At 40.6% G+C, this 15,667-nt stretch overlaps 1 protein-coding gene across 1 annotated transcript; it reads left to right on the top strand.

The window, feature by feature from the left end:
* The first annotated feature begins 2,073 nt into the window (after positions 1-2,073).
* On the top strand, positions 2,074-11,340 carry FGF6 (fibroblast growth factor 6). Its single transcript, XM_075276449.1, has 3 exons — positions 2,074-2,410; positions 6,302-6,405; positions 10,977-11,340. Exons 1-3 carry the CDS (start codon positions 2,074-2,076, stop codon positions 11,151-11,153), a joined length of 618 nt encoding a protein of 205 aa, XP_075132550.1. The 3' UTR covers positions 11,154-11,340.
* The last annotated feature ends 4,327 nt before the right edge of the window (positions 11,341-15,667 follow it).

Raw genomic sequence — 15,667 nt, 5'->3', positions numbered from 1 at the left:
GTGTCACATACACTGTATATATCTATGCATTGAGTGGTATGTGTATATATTTAATGTGTATCTTTATATGTATGTGCACAGGTATGAGTTTATACATTTACCGTATATGTATGCTTAATGTGTGTATATATGTATAAAATATATATATATATATATATATATACACACACACACACACAAAAAAAAATATCCGATTAGGCACTGGATCTCGCCACAAGAGAGCTAAGAAGTGATTTTCCAGCGGCCCTAACTTTTGGGTAGTGTACCTTGTGGTGAGAGATATCTTTGCTCTCTGCGTCTTTAGACTCACTCAAAGGCATTTTGCTCATTTGACATAGTTTGAGGGGATGTATTATATAATTGAGAAAAGCAGAATGGTCACGTTAGTTGGACATGATCAGGATTCACCACCTCCACAACCCCGGCTCTTTGTACTGTTTAATAAAGAAGCTCTTCTGATTCTGGCACAGTTAGAATTTTTTCTCTAGTCCCCACCATTCCTGAGCAGTCAGCGCAGTTAGTTTTGCTAGCATAATGGTTAAATACAGTATTACCTATAAAATAGTCATAAATCAGGCATTTTTTTTATGTATGTTGTGAACCCCATTTAGGGATCACAATTTACATTTTTTTTCCTCTCAGTATGTCTTTGTAGAATGGGAGGAAATCCACACAAACATGGGGAGAACATACAAACTCCTTGCAGATGTTGTTCCTGGCGGGATTCAAGCCCAGGACTCCACCGCTGCAAGGCTGCAGTACTAACCACTGAGCCACCGTGTTGCCCCCCCTCAAATGGCATTTCCTCCTACAGAATGCCTTCTGTTGCTGAGATATCGCTGTTTTGGTTAATATGCAGCAATGCCCTTGTTGCACCAAAGAGCTGCTTTACTTGACAATAAAGGTAATATCTAGTAATGACGGCACAAATTCATAAGGGGAAAACAATGTTGGATTCAGGTGACCCCAACCTATCTGTATGCTGGATTCTCAACACCAAAAACTCTCCCATTCACTGACAGCAAGCAGATATCTCAAGGAATCGAAGCACAATCTAAATTAGAAAGAAAATGTCATGTCTTTCATTTGGGAAATCCACCCCCCTTGACCCGGTCCCATCCTATCGGCGGCCGCAGCCAATATACATCTGTATTATGAATTCATTAGCGACACGTGGTAGGAAACAGCTAATCCTCACTGGCTATATTATATGACAGCCTCTAAATATCCTTTACATGCGAGAAGCGTCTTTCGCTCTTCCCCTGGGGAGTAAAACTCTGGTGGACATTCATGTCAATATTATTGCAGCACGTACAAATGAGAAAGCGTTTGTTTGGCCGCGAGAGTCTAATGTAATAATCCCTGACGGTGACCGTGTCATTCCTCTACAATTATAAGTGTGAATTTATGGCAGGAGGCGGCAGCGCACAAGTCCCCTTTGGCTTCCCCATGCTTTGTCTATGCAATTCAGTTTTCCTAATGTTAACTGGGTGGACATACTGATGAGGAAGTGCTCGCAGGATTATCATTGCTAAGGGATGAGGTGAAGAACCGTTATAGCTTCTTGCACTCTAAATAAGGAAACTGCCTGCCAGACATATGACCATTCAACCAATTTGGTCCTTGGAGCTCGCCTTCAGATCTAACATTTTCAGAAAGTTGTCCCGAGTAATTCGTTCCGGCCTCGGTATCTCTTATCGGACGACCGTCGGAGGTGGCCGCGCAGGTTAGTGCTGGGGGTATTTGTCTACAGCTGGTCTTTCGTTGGCATGTTGTCGATGTCAGAATGACGTTGGGGTGTAGGACAGCCTCTGAAGTATAAAGATAGGCCGAGCAAATATATCTGGCTGCCCACTAGTACTCGAGAGCTACAAAACATGGTCCCCACCACTTTTATGTTTGCTGGGCTCTACGTATTCTCTACTCATTTTCTCCCAGGCTTCGGTTTCATGTCAGCAATCCCTATCTGCCTTCCAAAAATAAGCTCCTGCCGCCATGCTGAAGAGAGAAAAACAAGGAGGGCGGTATTTTTAGGGCCATTAATTCTGACCACGTGTCCAGAAGGTGAACCGGATGGCCGTTGCACAAAGACTACTCATCACTATGTCCTACGGAGCCAGAATTCACTGGACGTTGCCTGTTTTTCTTCTGCTGGGTTTTGTGGGGGACATCGTTTCGTCATACCCTATACCCTACAGGGCTAATGGAACTTTACGGGACAGGACATTGGAATCGTTGTTCTCCAGGTCGCTTGCTATGTCTTCCGACAAATTGGACGCAAAGTGGAAGAGCGATTATTTGCAGGGGATTAAGAGACAACGGAGGCTTTACTGCAACGTTGGAATTGGGTTTCACCTGCAGGTCCTTCAAAATGGAAGCATAAATGGTGTGCACAATGAAAGTCCATATAGTGAGTTACATCCTGAAATTCAATGCAAAAATGATGTCGTGCATGTCATGCGGGGTCAATAATTATTACACCTGTAGGACACATAACGGTTATTTAATAAATCCTTCATGCGTCACCTAAAAAATAATAATAATTCAGATTATATTTGTATTATTAGATTATTCATGATTATATTTCTTTGATTATTTACATTATTTATTTTATTTAATTATTTACAATTATTTAAATTTATATTTTATTTTATTATTATTATAGTAATCTTTCTATATATATATATTTTTTTTTTTTGCTATTATATTTGTTTTATTATAACTCTTTTTAGATTTATTTCTTTTATTATATTTGTCATTATTTTTTCATTTTTTTCTAATTTTTCATTTATTATTATTATTATTATATTATTATTATTATTATTATTATTATTATTATATTATTATTTATTATTATTATTACTATTATTATTATTATTATTTCTATTATTATTATTATTATTATTTCTAAGATTTAATGGTTACCTTTATTTTATTTTTTTTATTATTATTTATTCAGATTTGACTTGCTTTTAATATTTTTTTATCCAATAATAATTATTTATCAACTAAATGCAAAAAAAAAAACATAAAAAAAAAAATGGAAAATTCTAATTCTAAAAAAAATTCTAAAAAAATTAACATTAAGGGAAAAATAAATAAAATAGTACCTATACCAGTCCTTAGATTACAGTTGATTATTCTTACATTAGGATGAGGATACTGTATAATCTAAAACTAATCTACTATATGACTTTAAAAAAATACAGATTTTGATATATTAGTATATTTCGGAGTTCAGAAAGTGACGCGACTTATTGGCCGGAGTAAAATACTTATTCTGTAATAGATTTGTCTCCTCTTATACCTATAGAGCCCATAGGTGACAGTTTATGACAAGTCTCATGGTTAATGGGCAGATCTTTCAGAGATTTATCTGATAACATTTAGTTATGTATCTTGTAAATTTCGATAAAAACAATTGTGTCTGTGACTCCCGGATCCCATGGGGGGGTCCTTGTATTATATTAGTAATACAAACAGACACAGGTAAAATTTGGCTGAATGAGGACCATATAGATCCTTATGGTCCAGCTTACAGGTAACAATACACTTCATATTCCGTCCTATATGGACTAATTCTAATACCTCGTAGATTTTCTATGGATAGTTTACTTGCTACAATGTGAATATGAATGCTTGTCATCCCGTATGGTCCTTGGTAAGATACTTACCTGGGGGTACTATGTATTTTGGGGGTAGGGAATGAATGGGGCGCTGTAGTCCTGAGGGTAATGTGTTGTATAGTTACAGGGTTAATGCTATGCTATAGATCATACCAAGGATGACAAGATTTTGGTTGATTTGATCCAATGGATCCCATGTTCCTGGAGTGATGTGTGCAGTTCCGTGTGATATGTTCTCTAGTTAGCATGTACATCTGGTTTCTGGCTTCTCGATCACTGGTTCCCAACTTATTGCTCTCCAGCTGTTGCATCTGTTACACCGAGTCCCATCATGTATATGTGGCTATATAGTGGTTATTACCACAACTCCCTTACGTCTGTGCTGCTCTCCAGCATTTGCAAACCTATGACTCCCATCATGTCTGTGTTGGCGTGTTGTGCTGGACCTGATAGGTATTGTAGTTTCACAACAACACTGGCCTAGGGGCATGAACTGCATAAAATAATTCATATAAGGCCTATGTGTCCACTAGTTTAGCAGTCTGTTAGTCCGTTGCTATGGTCCCCTGATGGAGCAGAACAATAGACATAAAGCATGTGTGACCATAGTGTAAGTGTGCATTCACATCTGCATTGTTTAGGCCGTTCTTCTGATCCTTTGTAGAATAAAATGATGCCTAATGATGGATAACAACAGATCCCAATGGGGTCTGTTGGATATTCGTTGTTTTCTATCTGACAATACTGAATGGAGTCTGCAATGGACGACACAGATCTGAATGTATTATAGATTGGTGACTTATTATATCAGATTATTACAGTAACTTAAGGAATCCTCCAGCAGTGACCATGTCCCTCCTGCCGATCACTCCCCCACCCCCCATCCTCCACATATTCCGCACTTCATAGTCATTCTATTATCCAGGGACCATTAGCACTTCTCTGTCAGGGGTAACTACTCATGATCCACTCAGGCTGGTCACCTCTGCTTTACCCCATGCTGGTTCTGGTGACACTAACCTATCTATCTGCAGGGCTGGGGTGATATGCTGGTTCTGGTGACACTTAACCTATCTATCTGCAGGGCTGGGGTGATATGCTGGTTCTGGTGACACTTAACCTATCTATCTGCAGGGCTGGGGTGATATGCTGGTTCTGGTGACACTTAACCTATCTATCTGCAGAGCTGGGGTGATATTCTGGTTCTGGTGACACTAACCTATCTATCTGCAGGGCTGGGGGGATATGCTGGTTCTGGTGACACTTAACCTATCTATCTGCAAGGCTGGGGTGATATGCTGGTTCTGGTGACACTAACCTATCTATCTGCAGAGCTGGGGTGATATTCTGGTTCTGGTGACACTAACCTATCTATCTGCAGGGCTGGGGTGATACGCTGGTTCTGGTGACACTAACCTATCTATCTGCAGGGCTGGGGTGATATGCTGGTTCTGGTGACACTTAACCTATCTATCTGCAAGGCTGGGGTGATATGCTGGTTCTGGTGACACTAACCTATCTATCTGCAGAGCTGGGGTGATATTCTGGTTCTGGTGACACTTAACCTATCTATCTGCAGGGCTGGGGTGATATGCTGGTTCTGGTGACACTAACCTATCTATCTGCAGGGCTGGGGTGATATGCTGGTTCTGGTGACAGTAACCTATCTATCTGCAGGGCTGGGGTGATATTCTGGTTCTGGTGACACTAACCTATCTATCTGCAGGGCTATTTTTCCTATATACCACATAGACCAGCAATTCTAGCATTGAAAGTAGGATCTCTGCTGCAGACATTTGCATTGATAAACACGTCAAAGCAACACCAATGTGGGTCAGTATTCTGTGGCTCTCCACCTATTGGGAAACTACTACTCCCTGATAGCCCGTTACATGCAGTTCCCCAACAGTTGGCAGGCCTCATGTCAGAGACTATGATCCTAAGGCAGTGGTCTCTGTCATTGTTTAACAAGCACACGATGATCCAGACACATTGATTTAAGGTTTATACAGATTGCCAGAGTTGGAGTCGGGAAGGAATGTTTTGCCTTCTTCTGGATCAACACTATAGGGTTATAGGTTGGACTTCATGGATCTGGTTGACCATACTTTGGCAATGCCTCAGTTATACCAGTGCTTTGGCCATTGGTTGCGGAGTGGTAGCCAGGCTTCACAAATTCACTTAGCTGCCCTCGTCCAGTAACTAAATACCCTAAGCTTGGCATGTTGTCCTTGTCTCTTAACCATTGTACCAGTGTCAGGCTGACCCACCAGAGTACTAGAAGATCTTCCGGTGGGGCCAGGCTCTAACACAGTAATGTTCCAGCAGAAGACACCCAAATCTTGAAGATCACTGTGATCAATCTCCCAGGGGTTGTTGTTGGGTGGGCTCCAGAATCATTTTATACGGTCGATCCAAGGAACCTCAGTCCAACACTATAATACACTAAAATCCAGGCAGTATCAACGTCAAACCCAACCACCCTCAATCCTACCCCTCTGATTTAGCAAAATTACCTACAAAAAATGTGGAGGAGCTCCCTGAAGAAGATGGAGTCCTAAGTGTCCTCGCCTTCCCTGAATCACCCGTTCTTGGTTAATAACTTATGCTATACTTACACACTGTACATACAGAATATATATTTTTTATTCACTTTTTTTTTTCGTTTTTTTTAGGTCTTCTAGAAATTTCGACAGTAGAGCGAGGAGTTATAAGCTTGTTTGGTGTGAAAACAGATCTCTTCGTTGCAATGAATAGCAAAGGGAGAGTGTACGCTTCGGTAAGTATTGTATATTGAATGTTACGGTATTTTATACCATGAGGCCATGACTTTTTTGGGGGTGTCATGCTCCTTTTTGGAACGTGATTGACACATAAAGTTCCCTGCAGATGTTGGAGACTTGATTGCTCTTCCAGGAGGTCACCCATTATTTCGGGAGACTTTTTGGGGGAGCTTACAAGTATGATCTAATCAATATTAGCTCAAGGTGGACATGCTTATAAGGTATTTGTGGGGGCCACCACCCTAGTAATAGCGTCATATAGTACATGGATTACCTAAAGCTGGACAAAAACATGATGTCCTTATCATGTCAACACTAGAGGTGTAACTAGTGGGGAAGGGGATAGTGGCTATGGGCCCGCTTACATAGAGGGGCCCACTCACTAGACTACTCAGACTCATATTGTTGAGGCTTCCCTTACTTTGGGGTTCAAACATCACATGAGCCATCACCACCACCCACTCATACAAGTCAGGCTTATCATGTTGGATCGAGTTCACAGGTCAACTAGGAGATAAGCATTGTTGGGGTATAGGGCAGCCACTTGTCCACAAAAACATGCATGCCCACCTCTTCTGACACCTACTAAAAAAGTTAGGGGCCAGGGGATTGGTGGCTATGACAGTTTCGCTTTTAGACCTGGTTAATAAGTCTGCCCCAGTTGGGCGCCAAGGAAATCCACGGCAAAATCAAGGAGCGTCCTAAAATTGACACGTCAGTTGAAAACAATGGAAGCCGATTACCGGATGGGATTTGTAGCTGATTTTGACATGGAATTCAGCTGAAAATCAGCACCAAATTCCTCCATGTGAGCAGAGCCCTATAGTTTTAGAGGCATACTCCCATGTTTCGCTGATATGAGCGTCTGGGTAAGGGGTAGTAGAGTGACCGGACGATGGAGAAGTCGTCGTAGTAATACTATTAGTCCAAAATTAGTTTCGGCATTCCATGACAATAACTTTTTTTACAAAGTGCAATGTGATAAATAGACCCTACAGGATAAGATTAGAGGAGCGGGATTATAGCCATCAGCAAATGCATCTTTGCTTACAGCGTCAAATATTAAATGTCACGTTTTCTAATCCGGATTTCGTATCCAGTCACAGATCCCGCGTTTGCGGTCAAATATAAGTTGCACTATAAATATATATTACAGGCGAATAAAAGAGCAACTTGCTAATGTATATCAGCAAGCGGAGAGTGCAAGGGGAACAGGTGGCATCTGACCCATGCGTCTTGGGAGCGGAGGAGCGAGATTTATTGTTAGATGTAGACTCTCAGGCACCGTCTGTCATAACACGCTCTTATCCTTTACAAATAATGACTTTCTAAAGGGTCTTGTAAAGTCACCAAATCGCAGGATACTGTACTTAGCTGCTAAGGTCACCCAGGATAGAGGCACCGAGCGGTACGAGTGCTGACGTCACGGTAATCCTGCGAGGCGCTATAAGTGCTGCCTGACTTCATACACAGATATGAGGGCACTATTTTAGACCGTTTTAGCTATTAGTGTTAAGGATTATCCACATTCATCCGCTGCTTCGGCCTATGCTAAGGTTTGCAGAGAGGAGTCAACTATAAGTTGACCACTTCATATCCTGTGAAACACCAAACCTGCGGTAATCCTCACCGTAACATAACGCCGGGTCAGAATTATATGTGGAGGTCATTGTGTGCGGCCATGCTGGGGGGGGGGGGGGATGGAGCTCCGATGTGATATCGGAGGAAGATATTGGAATATTGGAAGAAGTAGTTTAGATAGATAGATATTAGATAGATGATAGATAGATATTAGATAGATAGATAGATAGATAGATAGAGATGGATGGATGGATGGATGGATAGATAGATAGATAGATAGATAGATAGATAGATAGATAGATAGATAGATAGATAGCAGATATATATAGATAGATATGAGATAGATAGATAGATAGATAGATAGATAGATAGATAGATGATAGATAGATAGATAGATAGATAGATAGATAGATAGGAGATAGATGATAGATAGATAGATAGATAGATAGATGATAGATAGATAGATAGATAGATAGATAGATAGGAGATAGATAGATAGATAGATAGATAGATAGATAGATATAGATAGATAGATAGATAGATAGATAGATAGATAGATAGATAGATAGGAGATAGATAGATAGATAGATATAGATAGATAGATAGCAGATAGATAGATAGATGATTGATAGATAGATAGATAGATAGATAGGAGATAGATAGATAGATAGATAGATAGATAGGAGATAGATAGATAGATAGAGATAGATAGATAGATAGATAGATAGATAGATAGATAGATAGATAGATAGCAGATAGATAGATAGATAGATAGATAGATAGAGATAGATAGATAGTAGATAGATAGATAGATAGATAGATAGATAGATAGATAGATAGATAGATAGATAGATAGTAGATAGATAGATAGATAGATAGAGATAGATAGATAGATAGATAGATAGATAGATAGATAGATAGATAGATAGATAGATAGATATCAGATAGAAAGATATATGATATCTACAGTATCAGTCTATTTCTATTATATCTATCTTTGGTATCTATCTCTATGCCTATCTATCTATCTATCTGTCTATCTAATAGCTACAGTATCTATCTGATATCTATCTATCTATCTGTGAGATAGATAGATAGATAGATAGATAGATAGATAGACAGATCATGTATAATATGTAAAATCGACTACAATAGGAAGAAAGATAGATGATTATTGTTGTTTTATCCAGTACATATACCACAGAACTGTGCAGAAATTTTCATGACTCATGATAGACAGATTGATGTATAATATGTAAAATATTGATATTCTGTTATCATAGAAAATAGATGGATTAAAAGATAGATATGAGATAGCTAGAAAGTGGAAGAGAGCCCTTGTTCACTTAAAGGGGTTTTCCTATGAGAGCAAGTTACCCCCTATACGCAGTGGTCAGACCCCATTGACCAGGAGAACAGGGGCTTTCGTCCCCATACTAAATGGAGCAGTGGTCGGGCGGTGTGTGCACCTCTTCATTAATTTCAATTGCAGTGCCGGAGATAGCTGATATACAGCGTTACGCTCTGGAACTCCCATTGGAATGAATGACCAATGGCCTGCCATTTAGAACTGGGGACGGAAGTCTCTGGGGGGTCGAAGTGGTCGGATCCCCACTGATCTGCAAGTTATCCTCTATTCTTTCAGTGGGATTTTGTAACAATGTCATATACATAGCAGAGCGCTACCAAGGTGCCACAATTTTGCTGTGTATCCTAAATGATCAGCCCCCCTTTGATATATCCTATCAAAATATACCCAATATTATTTGTCACCCCCTAAGGTCTCATACTATTCCAAATCATCAAATATTCCGGATGATCAAATCCGGGATTAAATAAATTAGTGTTTGTGCTCATGTGGGATGTAAGGTGATACGTGTAACCCGTCTTCCCCCTACGGTCAAGTTCACTTTATGGATGTATGATTTATACTACGGCCCCTGGAAAGATGTTTTTAGGAATTACTGAAAGCTCTTCCCAGTAATCTCTCTTGAAGACGTTACCACAAGAACATGCATGTCTTCCGCTAAGTACAATCTGTCCCCGGCCTCCTCCTCCTCTGCAGATTGAGACTCAAAGGCTTATATAGAGTGGGACTAAGTGACAGCCATTACATTTTGGATACAGACGAGGTATCTCTTAGTACAGATGCAAAAAAAACAAAAAACCATTACATGTAATGGAATCTCAAATTACAGATTTAAAGGGATTCTACCATTAAAAAACTTTTTTTCTGTAGCTAACACGTCGGAATAGCCTTTAGAAAGGCTATTCTTCTCTTACCTTTAGATGGGATCTCCGCCGCGCCGTTCCTTAGTAATACCGTTTTTTACCGGTATGTAAATTAGTTCTCTGGCAGCGATGGGGGCGGGTCCCAGCGCTGAAAATGCGATGAGGGCGTCCCCACCGCTTCCCGAGAACAGGATCCTGCGCCGCCTCTGTCTTCGGCTGGATCCTCCCCTTCTTTCTTCAGTAGTGTCACCTCTGTCGGCTCTTACACTAGTAGAGCCGACTGCGCATGCTCGCAATTGTGGCCTCAGAACTATGGCCGCACATGCGCAGTCGGCTCTACTAGTGTAAGAGCCGACAGAGGTGACACTACTGAAGAAAGAAGGGGAGGATCCAGCCGAAGACAGAGGCGGCGCAGGATCCTGTTCTCGGACAGCGGTGGGGACGCCCTCATCGCATTTTCAGCGCTGGGGCCCGCCCCCATCGCTGCCAGAGAACTAATTTACATACCGGTAAAAAACGGTATTACTAAGGAACGGCGCGGCGGATATCACATCTAAAGGTAGGAGACGAATAGCCTTTCTAAAGGCTATTCCGACGTGTTAACCACAGAAAAAAGTTTTTTAATGGTAGAATCCCTTAATAAAAATCCTATTTTCTAAACATAAAAAAATCTCTTCTTGTATTACCGAAAAATTACCTTTTTGAATTTTGGAATTTTACTTATTGACGTCCCTTTCTTTTTTTTCCCTTACAGCCGACCTTTCAGGATGAATGTAAATTTAAGGAAATTCTTCTCTCCAACAACTACAATGCCTACGAGTCCAAAATGTATCCAGGCGCCTATCTCGGATTAAGCAAACATGGAAAGATCAAAAGAGGAACCAAAATTTCTCCGGCCATGACAGTCACGCATTTTCTTCCACGAATATGACAGTCCAATAAATCCCGGGCCAGAAGGGTCTTGTAATTTTGCACATGTGAAATAATCTCCCAGGTAAAATATTTATACAGTAGCGGAATATATGTATATTTGGATGGAGATATTTCTACCGGATCACCGCGCCCTGTACCGATCTGTAATCTACTTACCGGGCTAGAAACACACACAAGTTGAAAGACAAAAAAAATTTAAAAAAATAAAATAAAAATGTGCTATATTTAGTACAATAACTTAATTTATCCCTGACGGATAGAGGACAACGTATCGGGAGCTTTGTTTTCCAAAGGACTTTTTACCATTTTATTTTCCGGTAGGAAAAGAAACAAAAAAAACTCACAGTCCTTCCACCTTTATTATGAGTATATGAAATACTTCCCATACCTCGAAACTCAGCTTTTGGTTTCAGCAATTTTTTTTTTTTGCATGTATATTATAACAATTAGAATTATTAGTAATTTTTTTTTTTTTTTTTTCCTGTTTTTTTAATCTTATTTTTTTTTTAGTTTTTTTGTTTGTTTGTTTTTTTGTTTTTTTTAGATGAAATTATGAAGCTGAATTTCTATGTCATGTAAAAAAAAAATAATGCTTGAAAAGAAACGACTATTTAAGGTACATAGTGAGAATGACGTTTTATTTATGGCTAGGTAGGAAAATAGGGGTGAAGGACTTTTTGTGAAAACGGCGTCGGCCACTGTAAACTTTGTCTTGAAATTGTGCACCGTCTGGTATTGAAGTTGATGAAGGGAAAAAAAAAATAGGGATACTGTTTGGAATAATTTATTTGAAATTTTTTTAAGAAAAATGATTTAGATGAAAAAAATCTAAAGTGTAAAGTTAAAAAAACAATATAAAGGGTGGGCCATACGTATGGATACACCTGATTGGGCCATAAGTATGGATACACCTGAGTGGGCCATAAGTATGGATACACCTGAGTGGGCCATAAGTATGGATACACGCGGGTGGGCCATAAGTATGGATACATCTGAGTGGGCCATAAGTAGGGATACACCCGGGTGGGCCATAAGTATGGATACACCTGAGTGGGCCATAAGTATGGATACACATGGGTGGGCCATAAGTATGGATACACCCGGGTGGGCCATAAGTATGGATACACCTGAGTGGGCCATAAGTATGGATACACCCGGTGGGCCATAAGTATGGATACACCTGAGTGGGCCATAAGTATGGATACATCTGAGTGGGCCATAAGTAGGGATACACCCGGGTGGGCCATAAGTATGGATACACCTGAGTGGGCCATAAGTATGGATACACATGGGTGGGCCATAAGTATGGATACACCTGAGTGGGCCATAAGTATGGATACACCTGAGTGGGCCATAAGTATGGATACACCTGAGTGGGCCATAAGTATGGATACACCTGGGGGGGGCCATAAGTATGGATACACCTGAGTGGGCCATAAGTATGGATACACCTGAGTGGGCCATAAATATGGATACACCTGAGTGGGCCATAAGTAGGGATACACCGGGTGGGCCATACGCATGGATACTCCCAGATAAAATGGAAGTGGTTGTTGATATCACCTTACCGTTTGTGGCATATTAGTACATCGGAGGGGGGAAACATTTGAGGCCGGGTGACGCCCATGGCGGCCATCTGCAAAGCCGCCATTTTGGATTCAACTTTACTTTTTTCAATGGGAAGAGGGTCATGTGACACATCAAACATATGGAGAATTGCACATGAAAAACAGATGGCCTCCATGAGTATCCCCCGGCCTCAAATGTTTCCACCCCCCATGTACTAATATGCCACAAAGGGTAAGGTGATATCAGAAACCACTTCCATTATATCTGCGTGTCTCCATACTTATGGCCCACCCTGTATATACATATACATATATCATTAAAAAAAAATTTTAACTATATATATATTTTTGTGCCAAAAATATCATCTCAATTTAGATTCATATTAAAAAAAATTGCATCGTAAAATTTTAATGAGAATAACTACCCAAAATTTAAAGAGGTATTTTGGTTGCTAGAAAATCCTACCCACAGGGAGACTCCACACCGATGACAAGAACAGGTGTGTTTTGCACCCCAGTTTGAAGGGAGGTGCTGGTTGGAAATGGGGACCCCTACTCCATTTACTTCAAGGGGATAGCTGAGTGCTCTACTTTGGCTGTCTCTGGTGGTCCCATTGAAGTTGGGGGCACACATTTCCGACCACCAATATTTTCAAACATGGGTGCGAAACATCCCCTTTCCGGTGCTGGTCCCAGCGGACTCCCGCAGATCAGTAAGTTACACCCGTGACCAGAAGACCCTGCCAACTCTTGTCCAAAAGAATTCCTGAATAAAGGGATGATGTCCCAAACTCCCAAAAAAGCAGGAAAATCTCACTGGCCAGTGGGCTAGCAGTCATTTTATATGTCATGTGGGAACCCAAAAAAGGGGCATGGCACATTTCATGCTCATATTAATAGAAATGTGAATGGCAATACCCAAAAGAGGCTGCTTTGTTATCCAAAAGGGGCATAGCCATGGCCATAGTGGCTTGACTTCACCTTAAAATTTGGCGTACAAATCTTATTAAATCTTATGGTCATTGTGGATTGAAATACATAAATGAATACCTTATAGAATAAGTATGGTACCATCTAATTGGTACTACTAAGACCAGTGTGATAACCCTAAGAGAGTCATCATGGATGGATTTTGGGGGATCGAAAGCCTCAGCTAATATCTGATCGATCACTGTATAATCTCTGTACTAGATTTTATATACAATCCACTTGGTATGTACATCTAGATGAAGTCGGTCAAAACTACAATGAAAACTAGGCCTTGGAGAACTGGAGCTTCCACAGTCTACGTTGCCATGGTGCCACCATAGTATCCCTGTGTCCTCGTTTTCATGAATGGCCTCCCTATTGTGCTTCACAAATTGGGAATGAATGAGTTTATGGAATAGGAAAAGACAATGGAGATGTTAAGATGAGATGGGGATGAATTGAGTATGGGTATGAGGCGGCGGAGTAAAAAGCTACAGTATGTTCTGTATGAGAGAAGTAGGTAGAAAATGAGGAGGAAAATATGGGTGAAAAGTTGTCGAATTCTGGAGTAGCATGTCATTGCGAATAATTTTGTTAAAATGGGCAAGTCATATGGATTTTACCTCTACTATAATACATTTAACCCCCTGCTGTAACTCACTTGTTTGGTCTTGAAAGAGAAATGGAGACATGTTAGAAGCAAGCTGGTCCTTCTGGAGACCAGTGGTGGCCTCCAGCTCCAGCAAAATGTCAGAAGATTGCGTTAGATTGGATTCCCCTTTCAAATTTTTTGTAAAATAGCTTGAAGTTTGGAAGAGATCTCATACTATAATTGTACATGAAATGAGAAGTTCTGGAATGTTCTGAAAGTTTCTGTAAGTCTTCACCAATAGAGGTTACATAGCAGATAGTGATAGAGGTCATGTCGGGCTGAGGTTCCTTGGGCCCATTGGATAAAATGATAATTCTTGGGGATCACTGTGTCTAACAACCTCTGGGAAACACACCATAGTACCCATCAAATGTGGGTGTCTTTTGTTGGGTCATTATTGTATTAGAGCCTGGGCTCACTGGAGGAATTCTGGTGGAGCAGTCTGATACAGGATTGAAGCTACATAGTTGGACAATGGTCTTGATGGATCTAGGTGTGATCACAAATAGAATCATTTGTCAAGTCCAAAGGTTGAGATGGGATCTGCAGATTGTGGCTCCCTGGCCTCTCGCTGTATAACCAGGGCTGTTCTTGGAATGTTGGGAATACAATGTGTCGTTCATGAAACAATAATTCTACTGAATAAATTCCCAATAATTATGAGATTAGAAGCTCCTCGTGGGTGGAGTCAGTGAAGTCCGTTGTCACTCAAAATCCTACTTTTTAACTTCTAGCCAACAGTGGAGCCCCTTGGACTCCGTTGTGCACACCAAAGTACGTTGTAAATAAGGGTGGATATTGACGCAAGTCCTTCAAGTCCAACCTATAAACCCACCAGAGTAAGGGGCAAAAACCCACGAGGCTGACATCAATAGTCCCATCAGAGGACAAACAATCCTTCCCTAACTCCAGATATGGCAGTTGGACTAAGTCCCGGGATCGACATCCTATGCCAAAAATTTATAGCTCCCATAACTTATGATGTTCTTACTTTTGGAAAGGCATCCAGGCCTCTCTTAACTTGTATAAGTCATCACCACTGTAGGAAGATTGCTATAGGTGGCCATGTACATGGTGTTTTTGGGTGCTGTTTATGAGACCTAATACCCCTCACTGGTTGCAAACCGGAAGCTCCAAAAACATACTGTCGAGGTGAATTGCTTCCCATACTGTCGGTCATGGTTGACCCTGTATAAGAGACATTAGACTGTTAGTGACTGATATAAAATTGCAGTATTCGATCTAGAATAGGTTATAGTCTATTTTTTCCATTACTTTCTAAGAATGACCACCAACTATCCAATGATGTCCGAGGCTCCTTAA

The sequence above is a fragment of the Leptodactylus fuscus genome, chromosome 5, assembly GCF_031893055.1.
Source record: "Leptodactylus fuscus isolate aLepFus1 chromosome 5, aLepFus1.hap2, whole genome shotgun sequence".
Classification (NCBI taxonomy): Eukaryota; Metazoa; Chordata; class Amphibia; order Anura; family Leptodactylidae; genus Leptodactylus; species Leptodactylus fuscus.
Note: the sequence above shows the minus strand (reverse complement) of the source record. Positions and strands in the feature narration are given on the sequence as shown.